Here is an 18,986-nt window from a genome sequence, read left to right as displayed (position 1 = left end):
ATCTTTCTCTTAAAGTAATAAATATCAGTCTGATTGTATTCATGCACCATACTACACTCAAGAGTCAAATCAGGGAAACTTCCCTTCAATACTAATACCATGATGAATCATAATATTCCACAACACAAGCTTCAGTTTAATTCAACCAGACCCAAACCTTTAAAGCAAACTCACAAAAATTCTCATCCCAATCTTTCGTCATCAAAAAACCTCCCAAAAAAATCCTGCAACCGAGGGTTAAACCAAGAATGAAAATTTCTTTGAAACCAAAAAGAAAATAGAATTCAAAACCAAAAAAAGTCCTTTAACAAAAATCAAAACAAATAAAACGAAAAACACTTTGATCTTTATTCTCACAACCTAAATACAAATTTGGAAATCTACAAAGATTCATAAAAAAAGGAAAAAAGAACCATTTAAACACAAATTACAAACCAACCAAACTAACACGCACATTTTTTTCTAAAAACGACTTTTCTCTATCTAAACAAACAACAACAACCACAACAACTGTAAATGCAAATGCAAAAAACGGAAAAAATATAAAGTCCAGCTCTTAATTCAAAGTCCACAAACCCAACTAACCAACCAGAAAAAAAAATCTCAAGAGTTTGATTTGATCTATATAAAAGAAACTCGATTAATTTTTGTTTGATTTAGAAATCGAAAGTTTTTTTTTGTAATTTGATTTTGACTTTAAACCTTCTTAATAGATTTCATGAATCTTCAATCCATGATTTTCTTTTTCGTTTAACTGATTTTTGATTAACATCTTTCTGATAATCTTCACAATCAGATCCCTCAAGTTCAACCGATCTAGAATCCTTCAAATCCAAAGAAGTATAATCTTTAAAGACTTCCGATCTACCAGATGATCTTCTCCTAGTTGATCTTCTTGGACCAGAACCTTTCTCATTATCTGGTTGTTGTGTACTACCTTGTGAAGAATCTATTCTTGACCAATCGATCTGGTTTGATAAGTTTTCCATTGAAGCAGAAGGGTTTAAACAACTTTCGATGGGTTGACTTGAAGGAGTTTCATTGATCGGTAATGATGAACGAGGTCGTTTTGAATTCCGAGGGGTCGATTCGAATTCTGCTTCACTTTCTTCACTCTCTTCACTATCAGATAAATTAGGTGGTTCTGGTCGTACTGAAGTGCTCGGTTCATGATCTGGTTCGTCTTCCAAATCTTCAATCGAACTTGAGTCAATCATTCGACCTTTACCCTTCACATCATGATCACTTTGTTTAGCAAACGTGACTGAGCGACGTCGTTTAAGATCTCGTGGAGTGAGTTCATCTTTCTCCTTCTGGTGTGCTCGTTTCAAGTTAGATGAGGTTGAAGTTCTCTTGAGACATGAAGGACCCGGTTGAGGAGCAGGATTAGGTGTGGCAGATATGGTTGTATCCAGAACAATTGATGGTCTTGAAGTATCAATAATCGGTGTATCTTCAAGATCATTTAATTCTTCAATGATATATTCATCTGTTTCCGGTGACTCAGTTGATTCGAGTTCAGGTGGAAACTCAATAGTATATTCAGGTATCGAATTAAGTTTTAACAAAACCGATTTCAAAGCTGGATTGAATTTACTCATCATTTCTACTGCAAGACTTGAAGGATGATTTTCCATAAACTTTTCAACTATCTCTGGTATCACTCCATTCCGTAAATCTTTCAAAACGCTTTCTTGAGCTTTAGAATAAGTTTCATTAAAGAAATCAGATGAATCTCCTTGTTTGGCTTCATTGAATCGGTCTGCTAAATCAGGTGATTCGGTGATTGGAAAATGAGCGTGTTCAAGGATTTCAGGTTCGTCAGATTGGATTGGAGAATAAATCGGTCGTCGAAGACAATGTGGATACCTAAAATTGTGAAGTGGAAGATGTATGTATAAGATTCAAGAGTTTTAGATGTTAAGAATTGATTGGATTCAGTCATACCTTTCGCAAGGGTTTGGATATGAATACTTGGTTTCGGCCATATTTGAACCTGCAAGACATCCTACCCATTGATAGGTAACATTGATTTGAAGCACTGCACTGTTCATTCCTCGAGGTTTGCCAACAAAGACTAGGATTCGATCGTTATCAGCTAGCTAGAGATTTCAAATCAAATGATCAGTTCAGAATCCAATGAACCATGATCTTTCAAATCTCTAAAAACTTACTTCTACTGTATCTCCTTCATAGACAGGAATCCTTGGGGTCGGTTTAGCCGTCTTATAACTCGTTTCACCCGGTAATTGAGGCCAAATCAAGATCCCAATCGATTCATCTGAACATAATTTCTTAAACAAGATTCGTTTTCTAGGTCCCCAAATCCCAGTTTCAATCCAAATCCAACCTAATTCAACTTTAGGTAATTTGATTCCACCCAATTGACTTTGTAAATTATCAAATTGTACAAAATCACCCGATTGACCTAATTTCATTTTGTGACCTAAACTCAAGGGCCAGTATCCTGCATTCGTCTTGGCTCGTTTTCCATCAAAACATATGGTTTTCATTTCTCCAAAGGTTGTTGGTTTAGAAGTTAATCCGGTTTGATGATGATTAATATTATTAGTATCGGCATGAGGATGATCAAGTCGAGGTGGATGAGTAGTGACTAATCGTAAACCGATGGGATATTGAATGTTTTGAACTTCAAGTTTGCTTCTAGATCCTTTAAAGATCTTTAACCAACGTAATTCCGATTCAGGAACCCAAAGTTGATGACCTTTTGCATATCGTTCGATTCGATTCTTCTTCGGATCACGAAAGATACCATGAATATCTCGTATAGCAGATGCACGTAAAGCCCAAGTAAACGAATAATGATTCATCACCGAATCACAATCTGGATCAAAACTATCTAAATCATGTATCTTATGTGGTAAAAGATCAGATCTAAATAAAATCTTTCGTACTCTTCTGGGTAAATCGTTGAAAGTTTTTAATGTGATCTTTTTTGATGGTTCTGATAATGCTGGAATATGCCATCCCATAAAACATGATAACCATTGCCAAGCTGAATTAGCAGTAAGATTATCAAAGTCTGGAATTTCTGGAAGTTTGACGGTAGAGCTAGATTGAGACATGATGATCTATGAGAGTTAAGTGTGAGTATGTAGGGTCGAAATGAGTTAGTCAAGATGATGATGATCAAGTCGTTGGTTCTGATTCTGAATTCAATGAGAGTGTTTTTGATGAAGGTATAGTTTGAGGATATCAAGTTGAAGAGTGTAATTTCCAAAAGAAAGATATCGAAAGTGAGCAAGTCTCGAGGGAAAGTTGACGAATAAATCAAATCAAATCAAATCTTGAGCTTGAGCTTGAGCTTGAGCTTGAGCTTGAGCTTGAGCTTGAGCTTGAGCTTGAGCTTGAGCTTGAGCTTGAGCTTGAGCTTGAGTAGGTAAACTGATGAAGAACTCAATTTACTTCATCGTTTTGAACCTCAGCATACACATTCTTCTGATTACAATCTTTCTTTCTTGAAATCCTTAAGCACTTCATCACATCATCAGCAATAAGAACAAAATATAAACTGAACCAATACACACAGATCGAACAACTCATCCAAGTGGAGTGGTGTGATTTAGGATATGTATCGACTTAAGCCCACACATAACCAATTTCAATCTTCATGTCATCAGCTTTGGATATCTGATTAGATATCTTCCTAATTCATCCATAAGGCTTTGAAAATTGAGCAACACATCTAACTTCACAAAGGGATCTTGATTCTCTGGTCGATCGAACCTCATAAGCTTAAACTGATTAGCTGTTTTCCATCGCTTAAGCAAAATTCTCAGTCAAGTTGTCAACTCAATGCAAGCTATCTACAATTGCACCGGTGAAAAATTGATGATACAAGAGCTCAACGATTTGAGCCGGATTACGTATAGACCTAAGGCAAATCCTATAGGAATTCCATGGGATCAAGTATGTACAATCTTCCTTCCAACTTTCTTTTTTATAAAATTGTGTTTTCGAGCGTCTTTCTTACTTTTTGGATCGCGACTCTATATGTTAGGAGTCTGTTGTGTTCATAAGAATCGCTGCATACCTGCGGCGGTACATTCGAACTTTTAAAGAGTTGTTCTCTGTTTTTCTCTTTTCCATTTGCTTGCGATTTGATTCTTGAAGATGGAATTGTAGGATACAATCATTTCAAGCTATTTCGCTTTACCAATTTTGGCTTGCATAATAAATCAAGATGAAATCCATTCATTTGATTATGAACTCCTTGGAAGGTCTGACCAGTTTCCACCCATCCTCACCCATCCATTCCAACTTGTTACACATGTCTTGTATCCTTCAGCTTTTTTCTTTCGGCAGCCTTGAACTCTTGTCTTTTTTAAGTATGTTTCATCGATCTTTAAATTATTTATAGTTTTTAGTTCTCAATGATTTGTTCTGATGTGAATTTCTGTTTTATCCATCCGTATTGTATAGAAGTGATAGATTTTATCAATCACATAAGTACTGATGCAAGTTCAACCGTTCAACTCTTTGTTTTTGAAACTTTCATTAGCTTTCCTTTCTCTGCCGAAGTCGAGAGGAGCTTGAGTCAACGACAGCCTGAGACCAGTTTACCTGTCTGACGTCAACCGGGAGTTACTCATGATTGAGTTGCGATCAAAACTCCCCGAGTTGGGTATGGCTAGACTAATGATAAGACGACTGTGGAACCTTGTCGCGCTGCAGAGTCCAGACAAGGGCTCGCTGGATAAAAATAGATAAAAATACAACCAGGTGTACGTGACACTCTGTCACTTGTACTGCTCTGTACGAGGTTTTCCGATTCGGGCGCGGTGGTCATGCTCTTGGAGGGACTTGGTGCTTGACTTCGAATCGCTCTTCTTCCCATCGCAAAACAAAATACTACAAATAGTCATCCCAATCTTAGCTCACGGAGTCATATACTTTTAGAAAGTTCGATAGCTCACTCGAAATTTAAAAATCTTTAAACTCACAACCTGCAAGCTTTTAAAGATGAATTTAGCCATCCACTTTGGTATCGTATTGATCGGTTTGGCAGGTAAGGAAGGATAGGTTAGAGATCAAGATTTTTAGCGTTTGTCTGATTTTCGATCCTCGTGCTACTTCTTTGATAGCCATCACTTCAAGTTTTCCGCTCCCAATGTAAGCTTGACTCTTTGAGGGCTTTTCTGCTTCAGTAGAGATCGCACTCATCACCCTTTTGTCAAAATTTGTGGATCAATAGTAAATCGCACACCGAAGTAAGAAACTTGAACTCACGAAGCTCAATCAGATTAAATCCTCGGTCAGTCAGTTCTTGAACTATGATATAATTTCTCAAAGGCTCATCTGTTTTTTCTTTATCAGTACTCTCACTCGAACTTCCGTAATTTCCAAGCGCAGGTCAGTCATCCAATTCTTTATTCAATTAATGGCTTCTTAATGATCTGAAAGCTAATCGAGCATCATTTTAGTCTATGGGATTATTACCAGCAGATGTCCTCCTCTGCATATGGTTATACAAAAAATGGCAGTCAACGTCAGAAAGAACGTAGAAGAGATCTCGCTTGATAGACAGTTGATGCGACGAGATCATTTCTGTCCTTGGTTTCTACTATTATACTTATGTTGTGGAACTGAACTTTTTCCAAATCAAGAAGAAACCTCAGTAATTCTCTCAACGACCAGTCTCTCAATGTCATGGTTTTTCAAATTTTGTTCTTGTATTGTTTTTCACCCCCATCACGATTTTCATCTACATGTCATTGTATGCCACGATTTTACCATATCCTTGCTTTCCGCTTCTTGCCTAGCAATTCACGATATCGTTTGTTCATCTTAAATGTGTCACGTCGGCAAATGAAAAGATTCATCATGTCAATGAGCTCAACTTGTTCCATTTGACGTTCTTGTATTCTCTAGATTTATCTTTGCCATTTTGATTTATTTTTCTGTTTTACAAACACACAAGCTTGAGTTTAAGCTTGACAGTTGATAAGATATCTTTTGACTTCAATTTACACTACGTTTCATCAGTTTTAGGCATCTCAGGCTGTAAACCCAGATCTAATGATCATTCGACAATATATTTACACCTCGCTTATACAATAGCTTCAAGTGTTTCCAAAATCTTTTCCAATCAATCTTTATCTATCTAAATTTAATCTCTAACTTGATTTTGATCAAAAAGGGATTTTGTGAATGATTTGGTACGCTATCACCCCCATGTGATCACACCTTGTGAAAAGTGTGTTTTGCAACTTCAAGTTCAACAGGTAAAATTACACTTCAAGCTAGAATTGAGGATGTTTCATATACACAAGCCATCAACCATCATTCATACAACATATACAAAAAAGACACAACATGTAAAGGACAACAGCAATAAAGAAAAAAAATGGTCTGGTTCCATAAGGATTACCAGTTGGGCATGGTGCATATGAAAGAGCATTCTAAAATAAAAAAGATTGTTAATTAGGATGGTTTAAGAGTTGAAGGTACTGATACCGACTATTTATAATCTTTCTTGTCATTGTTGTATTGGTGGAAGAAACTTTTTTTTTGAAAATTGCTCATTGGCATATTTGCATACAACACTATCTGAACAATACAGAGTAGTTGGACTAGTATGCCTTAGAAGATCAGTTGCTAATTAAGGCTGAATCCGACTACCTCTTGGAACCGGGGCCGGCCCGGCTCCCATTTTTTAATTTCTTAATTTTTATCTTAGCTTCTCCAAATCTTCAAGAACCCACCAAAGTATAACAGGATTCAATTCAGGAAAGCTTCCAGTCAGCCCGAGCCCCGATCGCTACCCGTCGAGTAGTGGCTCGCCCGGCCCCCGAACCGACGGGTAGAGAGACCTCCCAAGCCCGTTCGGGGGTCCCCGAACGAGTTTTTTTTGAAAAATTGTCTGCCCGAACCCCGACCGGGTTCCCCGCCGGGGACTCGTTGGCTGGACCAAAAAGGGTCCCTCACCCAGGTTTGAACACCGGACCGGGTCATTTATCGATATTCATGCCAAATAGGTCGAAAAAAAGTGTCCACTTGATGTTTAACACCCCGGGCAAGGCGGCGACGCTCCATATGTAGCGTCATGCGGACGCTTCGGACCGGGGCCGCGCTTCACATGGAGCGTCAACAGGTGCCGCACGCCAACTGTCTGAAGCGTCACCGTGCTGCACACCAACCGTTGGTTACCGATAGCATCATCAGTCGCTGCTTGCCTTTCAAGTTTTATTATTCTTTCATCTCATCGCTCTCTTGTACACATCTTCACCTTTGTGCTGTCATTTCTCACCATCCCTTTCAGTTGTATTGAGGATCTTGGCCTTATGAAGTCGAGAATGAAAGACTCACAGCACCTGCTTCATGAGATATAGCATATCTTAAAACAAATGCACAGTCTTTATAAACTGCCTTTAGAGGCACTGGACCTGATCTAGAATTAAAGAAAAACCACGATCTGATTTAGATCGATTTGTTCCTTCACAAGAAGAAAGAACAACAATAGCAAAAACAAATGAACGAAAGGATTTAGTTTGTGTTGTACAAAAGAGATGGTGAAGTAAAGACACTAACAAGGTTAAAGACACTTGGAGGATCAGACATATGTGAGTATTGGGGATCAGTATCTCAAATGATTTGAAACCCAATTGCTTTGGACCTTCCAAATCGATATGAATGATATCAGCATTCAAGCTTTGTCAAGGTCCATCGATCCAGAGATCAAAGCACGGAAGAGAGGCACAACGGGTTTAGTCAGCTACACTGATTTCTCGAATCCGAAATCAGATTGGTAATTGTAAGCTTGGAAAAGAAAAGCACTTTCAGATGGTAAACAGCGGTTTTGCTTTGGTAAGGACAATGAAAAGAAAACCCACAAATGAGTTCAAACGATTTCATCTGAATCATTCTTGTCTGTAGATGCAAGATTTGTAAGAAGAGGTCCAGCTCTAAAACATATCACAACCTCACATGTGATAGTTTCTTTCAATAAACGATTTGATGATACAATACCAAGAACGGTCATCTCTTTTGGATGATTGGTTCTTTTCAAGGTTTCTGTATCCTCAAATCTTTCAAAGCGTTCTTTATAGTATCTCTAGACGTTCATGTTTTTACCCTCAATGACCAACTTTGTCAAAGATTGAATGTGTGCATGTTCTTTAGAGCTCAAGAGGCAAACCTTTGGACCCAATGAGTGTAGGAACTTGGTGCAAGTTTGTACAATCATCAACATGTTCCATAAGTTTTATAAAATTCTAACCAACATTTTATCATGAACACTCCCTTTCAGAAACCTTCCTTCTGGAACTGAATTCACTATGACTGTGATCCAGCTTCTCACTCTGATTCAAAGTACTGCAGTTGAATCCCAAGATTAAGTTTTGGCCCACCGCACGGTCAAAGTCGACCTGGCATGTTGGTCACGCCGTGGCCCAATCAAGGTAGCTATGTAGGGTGCAATTTGAAAAGAAAACATGTAAGAGAACTTGAGCAATGAAATGAGAAAAGAAAACCCTTGAGGGAAGGGTGAGCGGTGACTGACAATGCTGCCAAAAGTTGGTGTGCGGCACGATGACACTTCAGACATTTGACATGCGGCACCTGTTGACGCTCCACGTGAAGCGCCGGCCCCGGTCTGAAGCGCCCGCATGACGCTACATGTGGAGCATCGCCGCCTTGCCCGGGGTGTAAATTGCACTCAGGGCCTCACATCACAGCCATGGCAGTGCTGGCAAGGTTCCCATGTGCTTGGTAGGGCCTCCCCTGACAATGGACTAGGTAGTTTTTACCTGTGATGGAGTGTTTTAAATACTTTTTTTACTCGTCGGGTACCCGGCGGATAGTATTTTTTTCGATTTCTACGCCCGACACCCAACTCGCAGGGATCCCCGATCATCGGGGGTTCTAGAACCTCCGCTCGAATCCCGGACTGATCGGGGACCCCGTCGGGTCCCCGATCGGGGGGCTGGTCCGGGGCTCAGGCTGAGCTTCCAGAGCTCAGAATAGGCATCTGAAGGCTAAACAGACTTTCAAACACTCAAAATCTCTGTTTGAGATGGTGATCAATCCAATTCTGTGGCCAACCTTTTGTTACAACATGTTGGTGTTCAATCAAATTAATCATTAAAATATGTTAAATTGAAATGAGACTTAAGAAACAAGGGTGTGGTGTGTTAAATTAATACTGAGAAGTTACAACATGAAATAAAGGATTTGCAAGATGATGATTCATGATCAAGAAAAGGTGAAGAGAAGGATAATCAGAAGGAAAATACCTGACCCTAATTAGTTAAATGAAATAATGAGTTTTACTTATATTTGTCTAGTGTTTTGTACTTTTCATCTTGTCCCTATCTTGGGATTGCTAACATATATACATTTCCACTCTCAACTTGTGATATGTAGGTGTGGGAGCTGGACACCATTGTTTGGTTTGGTAATGCACAAATTTTTATTCATTTCTTATTAGTCTGTTGGTTAGTCCTAGTTAAACCAAACTTCCCTTACCGGAGAGGTTTTAGGGATCTCGGGGGGTCAGCTCTGAGGGGAGTAGGATTACCTGGGACTGTAGATGGGGGAGCTCTGCACAGTGGGCTAGGAATCCCCATCACACTAATTTACATACATATGAACAGCCATTGGACAATAATTTGTATTCTGATGAACCTGCTGAGCACCAAACCATCAAGGTACACAATTATATAAATGAGCTTGGAATGTTGCCAAGATCTTTCCTCCAAAACCTCCTGGAAAGCAATTCAAAGTGTATTGCTTGATTATCAAGATCAACAGATTCTTGATGAACTCATTTTTGTTGATTTGAGAAGGGTAAAATGTGGATTTGATGTTAATTAAATGACACATGTACCATCCCCTGCAGTCTTCTTTGAAATATCAAAAGTACAAATTTTGAGGTCAATGGCAACTTTTGTTTTTGATGAGACTTAAAAAAGAGATGAGACAGAAAGATGTGAAAGAAGCTGAATGATAAGATTTGGATCTAAAGAAAAGTTGTAATCCATGAAAAAGGTTTCTTTTCCAATTTCTCCCACCAAGAGATGATTGAGCTTATCACGTAGATAACCAAGATAACCAAGATAACCCGTAAGTACCTCTGCTTGCTAAAGCTCACGGCTTGTACTGAGGAACTCAATTAAGTTTGAAAAATGAATTCTTATAAGAGAAGGTGTGCAGAAGTGGTACAACAAGAAGCAAAAATGAGCCAAAAAGATTGAATTATATCATGTACACGCACCAAAAATCATTCCACAGACCTGAGTATAATTTCGTTTGATGCAGAAATTACTCTTTAATAATGTACATTATTAAATTTGATAGTGACAGGAAATAATCAAAAGTTTTATAAAAGAATAAATAAGTGAAGAGTGAATTTCAAGTTTTAAATCTGGTATAGTTAACTCTGAGATAACCCATACCATTCTATGGAATCCAAAAACTATGGGTGGTCTTACAGTATGGACTACCAGAATTCTTTGCAATAACCCATACCAACTCATTCATGGTTTGTTGCAAAGATTTCTTGTGGAAGGCAAGACAGTAGCTCTTTCATTGCATATGATTCAAGAATAGTAAGAGAGTTTTGACAAAAGGTGATTCAAGAGGAGTGAGATAGGTATGACAAAAGGTTGGGCTGGACTCAGTACAAGTTTTGGAGCAGGCTGCACTAGATGCACACAGAGCTTGCCAAAGAGCCCTCCCACAGGCTTTGGATTCATCAGAATCTTTGTGTCTGAGCTAGTTGGTGACAACATTGGCTGACTTAAGTAAATCAGAATATGATGAAGGAGGAGCTACCTGTAGAGTGATCTGGAACATAGATTCTAGTGCTGTTGTTGTGTTTGAGTTGAGATTCTGATGATGAGTGTGGAAGTGTAGGAGTTGGAGATTCAAAGAGCTTTGTGGATGTGTCTCAAGACTCTATGGTGCATTATTTTATTTTATCTTCTGCGGGAAACTATGAGATTTTTGTCTCTGATTTTTGCAAAAAATATGTGGGTTGTGGGGTATGATAGAGTTATAAGTGCTTGGCTCATTTCCCCCGCCCATAAAGATATGAAGGCAATTAGGGTAGAGTACACTGCCAGCATTAAATAGGTTCCCTGGTAGGAACATGACCTAGGCTGGGAATATCATTGAGAGAAGAATGGAGCATCAAATCATCTAGGACTGCACATATGAGCCATAAATCATACACTACATATATGCAAACATCTGAGTCAATCCTTAGCTATCAGCTACATACAGGTCCGCTCAGTTCTCTGCACATATAGATAAGCAAATCATGTGTAATACATGCTGTAACTTTGTTCAGATTGAGACACACATTGCAAACCATTGACTACATATATCACAATGGCTACTCAGGAAATCTTCATGGAGCTGTGTAACAGTAGCAGAATGGGAATCTGATCCCTGGTACCCATATTCCCATCTGGAAACCTCTTCAATGCTGGAAGTGGTATGGCTTATTTCAGAGTCAACTGTATGTATATGAGATCAGAACTGGCTGTATCATGGGATTTTGGCTGACATTTTAAGGATGTGTAACATAGCTTTAGAACATGTAATTATTTTGAAATAGGATCCTCAACAACATTCACAACTCACTTACCACAAAATCATCCACATAAAATCATTGTTGGTAGGATTGTGACTCAGGCCCAACCCTGACCTGACAAGTCTGCCCAAGCAATTTTTCAAAGCTGGCATGGTTGGCCCTGGGTCATTTAAACCTAACCTAGCTAGACTGACGTAGGACCCTCAGGCATCCCGGCAGCCCTGACCTGGCTGGGTGCCCTGCTAATCTTGTCATACCAGACTGATCAACAGTGATCAACAGATCAACAAGCTTTTAAGTTTCAACATTTGACTTATTTTTATCTTATAAGTCATAGCCTCAGTAGAATTTTTTATTTTCCAGGTTTGCTCTCATGGTTGTTTTTTTGTGCAAGGATGTTCTTATAGCCTCTATACACATGTGAACAAGAAATTCAAGCCAATATATCCCCTTCCCATATCTTATGAGCCTGGCCACACAGCCAGGGCTTTCAGGGTGTGCCCTGGTTGGCCCTGTGCATTTTTTAGCTCCCTTGGGTCTGACTCTACCCATGGCCAGGCAATGCCTTGTGGATGGCCCTGAGTTCACAGGTCTGGGTCATAGCCCTGATTGTTGGTGGTTACAGGAATGATCAGAAAAGATCAAAGAATCTGAAGAACTTTAGTAATCTGAACTTACACAGCTTTTAGTAAAAACCATGATTTCAAAAGTTGCTTCAAAACATGATCAAAAGCTGAAATTAATCAATTGAATTCATAATAAAAAAAGATGATATATATATTAACATGAAGTAACAAGAGGAATTGATCATGGAAATAATTTGCATATCATAGTGTAAGCCACAGAGAGTAGAGAAATGAAATGATGTGAGGATGGTCATTAAAATCCTGAAGAAAAAGAGAAGCTGTGTAAGATTACTGTGAAGTTGTGAAGTGAGAATATAAATCCTATGTATGCTTTTCACCTCATCATGTTTTCCTTTTGATTTTATTTTCTTCATCTTTTACAAGTTTTAGTTTCATTATTAATTTATTAGATCAGTACCAGGTGACTTGAATCCACCCCTTTAATCAGGAGAAATTTATTGATGTAGTTTAGTCTTTTGGTAATACTACTTGATGAGAAGGATTCACTCTGAAAGAAACAATTGGAGAATATTGGAAAGGTCAATTGCATTTAGTGAGCTTACCTGAAAGAAACAATTAGACAATATTGGAAAGGTGAAGAAGAGAGAAACCAATCCAGTCTAACAACAACTAACGGTATATCAATAACTAATTCTAATAATGTAATACGAATATTGTTACAGTGAAGAGAAAGTTAGCAAACTACTATGATGTAATAACAATCACTGTCACATAGATTACATCCATAACACTACTTATAAAAGTATTGCTATAATTATTTTTCTTTATATCTATAGGAATAAACCTAAAATTCTCAAGGCAGCTAGTAATCAAATTGGGTACTTATTTTCTATTTTATCAGTTACATGAGCGTTGAGTATTCCTTATCAATACTTTCACACATCTTCTTACCTAAAATCATTTATATTTCTCTTTTTTAGTTGTGTATTGCTACTCTTACAATAAGATCTTTATTATAAGTTTCACTCTCAGAAGATTAATCCTTTGACACCTGTACTATTTTATTTTTTAAGTAGTTTTACTCTTCAAGCTCTATATATTATCACCCCTATTGGATGATTAGTTCCACAACACGCAAACCAAACCCATTTGTTGTTGGAAAGATCACTTAACCTAATTGTCCAGACCTCACCCACTCCTTCACCAAATCATCTTGAAACTTTTCAATTAGCTAATACTGCATTCAAGAATGCTGGTGGAAAGATCAGCACTGATAATTTAGCAAAGAAATTGCAAGATATGATCAAATAATCCTCACTTCAAAGATGCTAATAGTAAAACCATAGCAAAAAAGTATATCCCAGATCATGATAGAATGGTCATTGCCATGAAGAAGAGGATGAATACTATTGATATCTTGAAAAGAAATCAATCTGAAAACCTAGCTCATCATTCTACAACTCAACTTTTAGCTGAACCCAGTGCTTTAAATATCAAGAAATCAAATTTGTCAATAAGTTCTCTAAGAAGAAGTGATTATGGATCATGACCCATTATCCTGGAAGGGTAAACTGTCTTCTAATTGATCAGATGCATTTGCCCTAGCTGCATGTACTGGTTCTAGAAGACCTTTTATCAAGGATTTAGAGGCGTATGTTGCGAGGATAAGTCCTTTGGCAAGCCATACATCACATCAAGTGATCAAAGATGGTAAATGGTGGTGAATGTGGTATTGGATCAGTCCCCATCCCATAGCCCCATCTTCAGGCAAATCTTCAATGTGGTACCAATCTTGGGTGTTTGAAGAAAAGAGTTTTATTTATGCAAAAGAAGTAGTATGTATTTCAATTTTTTTTTCAATTGTACAATATCAATACAAAACCACAAAACCAACATTTAATCATTTCCTGCTAAAGTAAGTAAAACGATTTTTTTTTCAAAATCTACATTTAATTGAATCATTCATTCATTACAACAAGACTTCCAACACCTTTGTTTTTCTTCTACAATTTCTCTCTTACATTTATGATTTGTTCCTTTGTTGATCTTATACAAAATTTTATGTTTTTTAGTAAAACTATTTGATGTTGAGTTCTTTTACAACAAAAAAGAAGAAAAGAGAAAAGAAGAAAAAGAAAGCTTTGTTGAAGAAAACGAAAAGAAAAAAAGTCAAGAGTCCTTTAAGTATAGATTCGAAAGAAAAAGAACGATTCAAAAAGAAAAAAGTTTAGACTTAACCACATAACAACCACTGAAAAAATGACGATAAGTAAAACAACATAACAGATGATGAATGATAAAGAAAATCATAAAAACACTAAATGAAAAAAAAGAATGATGAAAAAAAGTCAAGATAAGATTGAGAACATTTAATCCAAAAACAGATTTAGATTTGATTCGATTTGAGAATTTAAGAAAAATGAAAGTTTATTGATCAAGTACTGGATCCTATGAAATCCCAAATCAAAAAGAAATCATAATCAATCTCAAAAACCATGAAATCCAAAAGAATCCCTCTCGTCTCTCTCTTGAAAAAAAAGGAATCAAAAACTTACAATACAAATCATTTTCTCATCAAACATCTTCCATTTCAACTTCTCATCATCCAACCAATCCTCTAATACCTTTAAACCATCCACACCCAAGCCGGACACCAAAACATACGCTAATCCCAAAAACGCCTGAGTTCTAAGTCCCTTAAGAAACTTCCCAATCAACTCTTTCAAATCGGTTAGTTCAAACCCATTTAAATCCATCAAGACTTCCATCCTTTGTTTAACATTCAATCCATTCGTCTCATTATTGACTCCTAAACAAATGCCTGTACTGATCTCTTTACCTTTTCTCATTCGATCAATCGAGTTTTGAGAGTCTCTTTGGATGATCAAGTCTTTTAGTTTTCGATGTCTTGAGATGATGATTTGGTCTTTGATTTCTTGTGATTCGATTTCAATCTTTGAGTTCCATGATCTGATTTCTTCTAACCATGATTGGATTCCAACTTGATCTAAAAACGCCCAATCGATTCAAGTTTAGGAATTTGAACGTTCAGAAGATGAAATGGGGGAAAGACTGACCATTCAAGGATAAACAAACTCGATACTTTTCAAGACATTCATCTCTTCTATCTTTCGAAACAGTACGAATCATCACCCCATCCTTCTGAAGCTCATCAAGTCCTTCAACCTTATACTCTTTAGGCAACAAACTCATCGGTTTCAAAACTTTCAATCCGTTGGGTTTATGATTACTTGGGTTTAAGGAAATCATCGACTCGATCAAACTTGGAAACGCATCTTCGAATCGTTCATTGGGTTTATTGGATTTCATTTCCAAATCAGGCTCTTCATTCGCTTTGGACTTCTTTTTGATCGGCTTGGATTTGATCTTGATCGTTATACTAGATGTGCTTGGGTTCATCAGATCTGGAATCTCGTGTAAGAAATCACATTTGCTTTCTCCTTTTAAACAATGTCCTCTTAACCTACCCAAAAGACAAGCACCCAAATATATTAGTCTTTCTAATTGGGTTTTTTGGTTTTTCGGATTCAGAGATATATGGTTCAGACTTACCAGAATCGACAAATCGCTTTACTTAAATCATGACTAAACTTACAATCTGATCTTAAACAAGATCCTTGTAAATAAAACTTACACACTTTCACCTGGTTACTCATCCCATTTAAATCCAGATCAGAAGAACTCAAAGTTGAATGATGATGATTGACGGTACCAGATTTATTGATCAAAGCTTTAGGGTTTGGAGAAACTGGTTTGTGGGTCATCAACACATTCGAAGCTTTCAATTTACAATAACTTTGGGTTTCTTCTTTTACATTTTCGATTGAAATCAATGGGATCTTAAACTTAGAATCTTTAAGTTTTGATTTTTTAGATTTCGAGGTCGTACTACTAGAAAGTTCATTAGACGATTTGCTTTCGGTTTCTTGGTTTGATCTTGGTTCGTTTTTTTCTGAACAAATCGAATCAGAAGAAGTCATCAAGGTCTTGTACTGACTCATAATCGATTCTTGATGATCTTCATACGAAGCCGAAGAAGAAGAAGACACCAAATAATTCCAAGAGTCTTGATGAAATGTCGGATCTGATAACGAATGATGATGACGATGAACATGATGAGTAGGAGTGATAGAATTGATCCAAGGATCTCGAGGGATCTGATCAAAGTATTGATCATCAGATGAGTTCCATGGGTCTCTAGGAATCCGTTCGTCTGATGTATTCCATGGATCTCTTGGAATCCGTTCGTCGGATGTGTTCCATGGATCTCTTGGAATAAAATCTATAGGTTGATCAACGCTTGAGTTCCATGGATCACTAGGAATATGTAATTGATTGAAATACGAAGTTTGGGTGCTCGTAGGTTGATGGATGCTAGGATTCAAGCTTGGAACGTTTAAGCTGTCCTCTAATGTATGTAAAAAAGAAGTAGGAGCCGGTAAGAATTTAGGTGTACCGATGGGAGATGGTGAGAATGACCAAAGTGTAGGATTCGGATTCGGATTTGGAGGAGTTGGATTGGTTTGGATGGTTTGACTTAAATGATGGATTGATGTCGAATGAGATGAGACCAATTTGTTAGGTTTAAATTCGGATGCCGTTGCACTCAATTTCTCGGGTGTGTTGATGTTAAAGTGAGTAGGAGAAGATGATAAAGAAGAAGTTTGAAGATGATAAGATTGAGTTCTGTTTTGTAATGGTCTTGGTGAAGGACAAGTTCGACGAGAGTTATAATGAGATTGAAGAGTAGTTGAATTGTTGTTGTTGTTAGTTGAATTGGATCTGATCAGATTTGAATGAGGTTTAAGTTTTGAATTGATGATAGTGGAAGTGGCTGAGTTTGAATTGATAGTATCTTGTCTATGTAAATGTAAGATTGATAATACAATTGAATCTAATTCAGAATTTAAAACGTCAATCAAGTTTGAATGATGTTTTAACAAATAAGATTTTAACATTTCAGGTTTTTCATCTTCATTGGGTTGATCTAATAAATCAATGATATGTGAGATTGGATGTGGTGGTGGTGGTGTTGGATTTGAATCTGATACTGGTGAAGAAGTGGTTGAAGATGAAGAAGAAGAAGAAGGAGCAGTGACATTGGTTGTACTAGTAGTAGTAGTGGTGGTGGTAGTAGTAGTAGTAGTGGTGGAATGAGAGGAATCAGATGAACTATCAGATTGTGATTGTGATTGGTTTGTTGGTTGTTGTTGTTGTGAAAGAAGAGAATGAGCTTGATTGAAGATTGAGTTTAAGTAAGATTGAGTATGAAATAACTTGTTGGTGGTAGTTTGTATCTTAGATTGAATCATCTTGACTCAGTTTGTTGAGAATGCTGAAAGAGAAATCTGTAAAGTTAAGTTGTAAAAAGAAGAAGAAGATGGATTGCTGAGTTTTCGATAATAAATCATTCAATTTAAAATTTTAATCATTCAACAAATCAAATGAATTGAAATCTTTAATCAAACCTACCAATCGACTATGTAAAATATGATTTAGTGTACTTCAGTGGATTGGATTGGATTGGATTGGATAGTTTAAGACTGATCTGATTCCTACTATGTAATTTATAAATCTGATCGATCCATGCTTTCTTTTCCTTCATAAAACCAATTTGGTGCGCGGGCTTTGCTTAAAATTAAAATTAACTTCAATTCTTTCGCTTTTTTTTTGGCTTTTGACCTGACTTGATTCATTCATTCATTCATTTCCTATCTTTTTCTATCAACAAAACAAGGCACATCGAAGTTCATCTCCTTGAAAAACGAAAAAAAAAAAAAAAACACAAACACGAATCGTAAAGCTCAACCAAAGCTTTCCATCAAACCTTGACGATTTCTACCAAAGAAACTTGACTACAACTTTCAACCTTCTCTTGCAAGTTGAAGGATTTCCTTTTCACAAACTGTTTCGTATTCGAGTTTTACAAATTCAACCTTGACTACCAAACTTATTAATACAAATTCAAATGGGTCAACTTGATGATGAGATCATTGATCTCCTCGATAGTTTCATTACCTCATTGTAACCTCACTTCATACGACATACCATTGAGATTTCATTCAAACGAGTCAAACTCAAGAGCAAGGAGGAGAGAAATCATCTTCATCTGATTTCAACTGGCATGACGTCATAGTCAAAATCTCAATACAGTTTAGTAAAAATCCTTAAGTCACCAAATTTCATTGAGTTACTTAAGTTAACTTATGTGGTCAGGCGATGACTTAACACTCAAAAGAAACCAAAACCCGTTACATATGTACATAGATACAATTCAAACTGTCGGATTTTTCTTTGATTGCTCATCAAATCAAACAGCCAGTCACAAATTTCACAAAGTCTCTCTTCAACAACAGAGAGCAACACAAGATCAATGAAATCTGCTATACATAGTTGGAGAAGTCAAGACTGTATAAATAGCGGTGTACAAACCTACAACCCAACATGAAAACCCATGAAAAAAACCCATGAAAACCCAACTTCTTTATGGGTTTTTTTCATGGGTTTTTTCACATGGGTTGAAATCAGCTAGATCTGACCACCCGTTTGTTGAAAAAAAATAGTCGAGTTCGATATAGACTCAACCAACCCCTCCCCTTCCTTGCCAACACAACACACCCAAATAACCCAAGTCCTTCCACAAAACATATATATGATACTTGTCTACCTGATGTATGCTGATTTCAAAGTTACTCTCTCTTTGGTTTGTTTTGACCTTTGCAATACAAAGAATTCAAAAGTGATTGTTCTATTTCAAACAAAGCACAATTGATCGTTCCATTTCATACAAAAACTGATCTGAGTCGCCTTTTGAAACTTTG

The 18,986-nt window shown here is 37.1% G+C and overlaps 2 protein-coding genes across 2 annotated transcripts; both read right to left on the bottom strand.

Annotated features, from left to right (window-relative positions):
• Positions 1–228: 228 nt before the first annotated feature.
• Positions 229–3,303, bottom strand: MELLADRAFT_78032 (uncharacterized protein; the record flags this gene model as incomplete). The annotated part of the gene is made up of 4 exons (XM_007410963.1): positions 229–1,869; positions 1,948–2,102; positions 2,175–2,753; positions 2,916–3,303. The coding sequence occupies 4 exons, from the start codon at positions 3,084–3,086 to the stop codon at positions 717–719; spliced, it is 2,058 nt and encodes a 685-aa protein (XP_007411025.1).
• Positions 3,304–13,965: 10,662 nt separating this feature from the next.
• Positions 13,966–17,477, bottom strand: MELLADRAFT_116747 (uncharacterized protein; the record flags this gene model as incomplete). The annotated part of the gene is made up of 4 exons (XM_007410962.1): positions 13,966–14,592; positions 14,700–15,151; positions 15,222–15,628; positions 15,718–17,477. 4 exons carry the CDS (start codon positions 17,475–17,477, stop codon positions 14,572–14,574), a joined length of 2,640 nt encoding a protein of 879 aa, XP_007411024.1.
• Between the last annotated feature and the right edge of the window lie 1,509 nt (positions 17,478–18,986).

The sequence above is a fragment of the Melampsora larici-populina genome, assembly GCF_000204055.1.
Source record: "Melampsora larici-populina 98AG31 unplaced genomic scaffold MELLAscaffold_23, whole genome shotgun sequence".
In the NCBI taxonomy this organism is placed as follows: Eukaryota; Fungi; Basidiomycota; class Pucciniomycetes; order Pucciniales; family Melampsoraceae; genus Melampsora; species Melampsora laricis-populina.
This window is presented reverse-complemented; position numbering and strand designations above follow the sequence as displayed.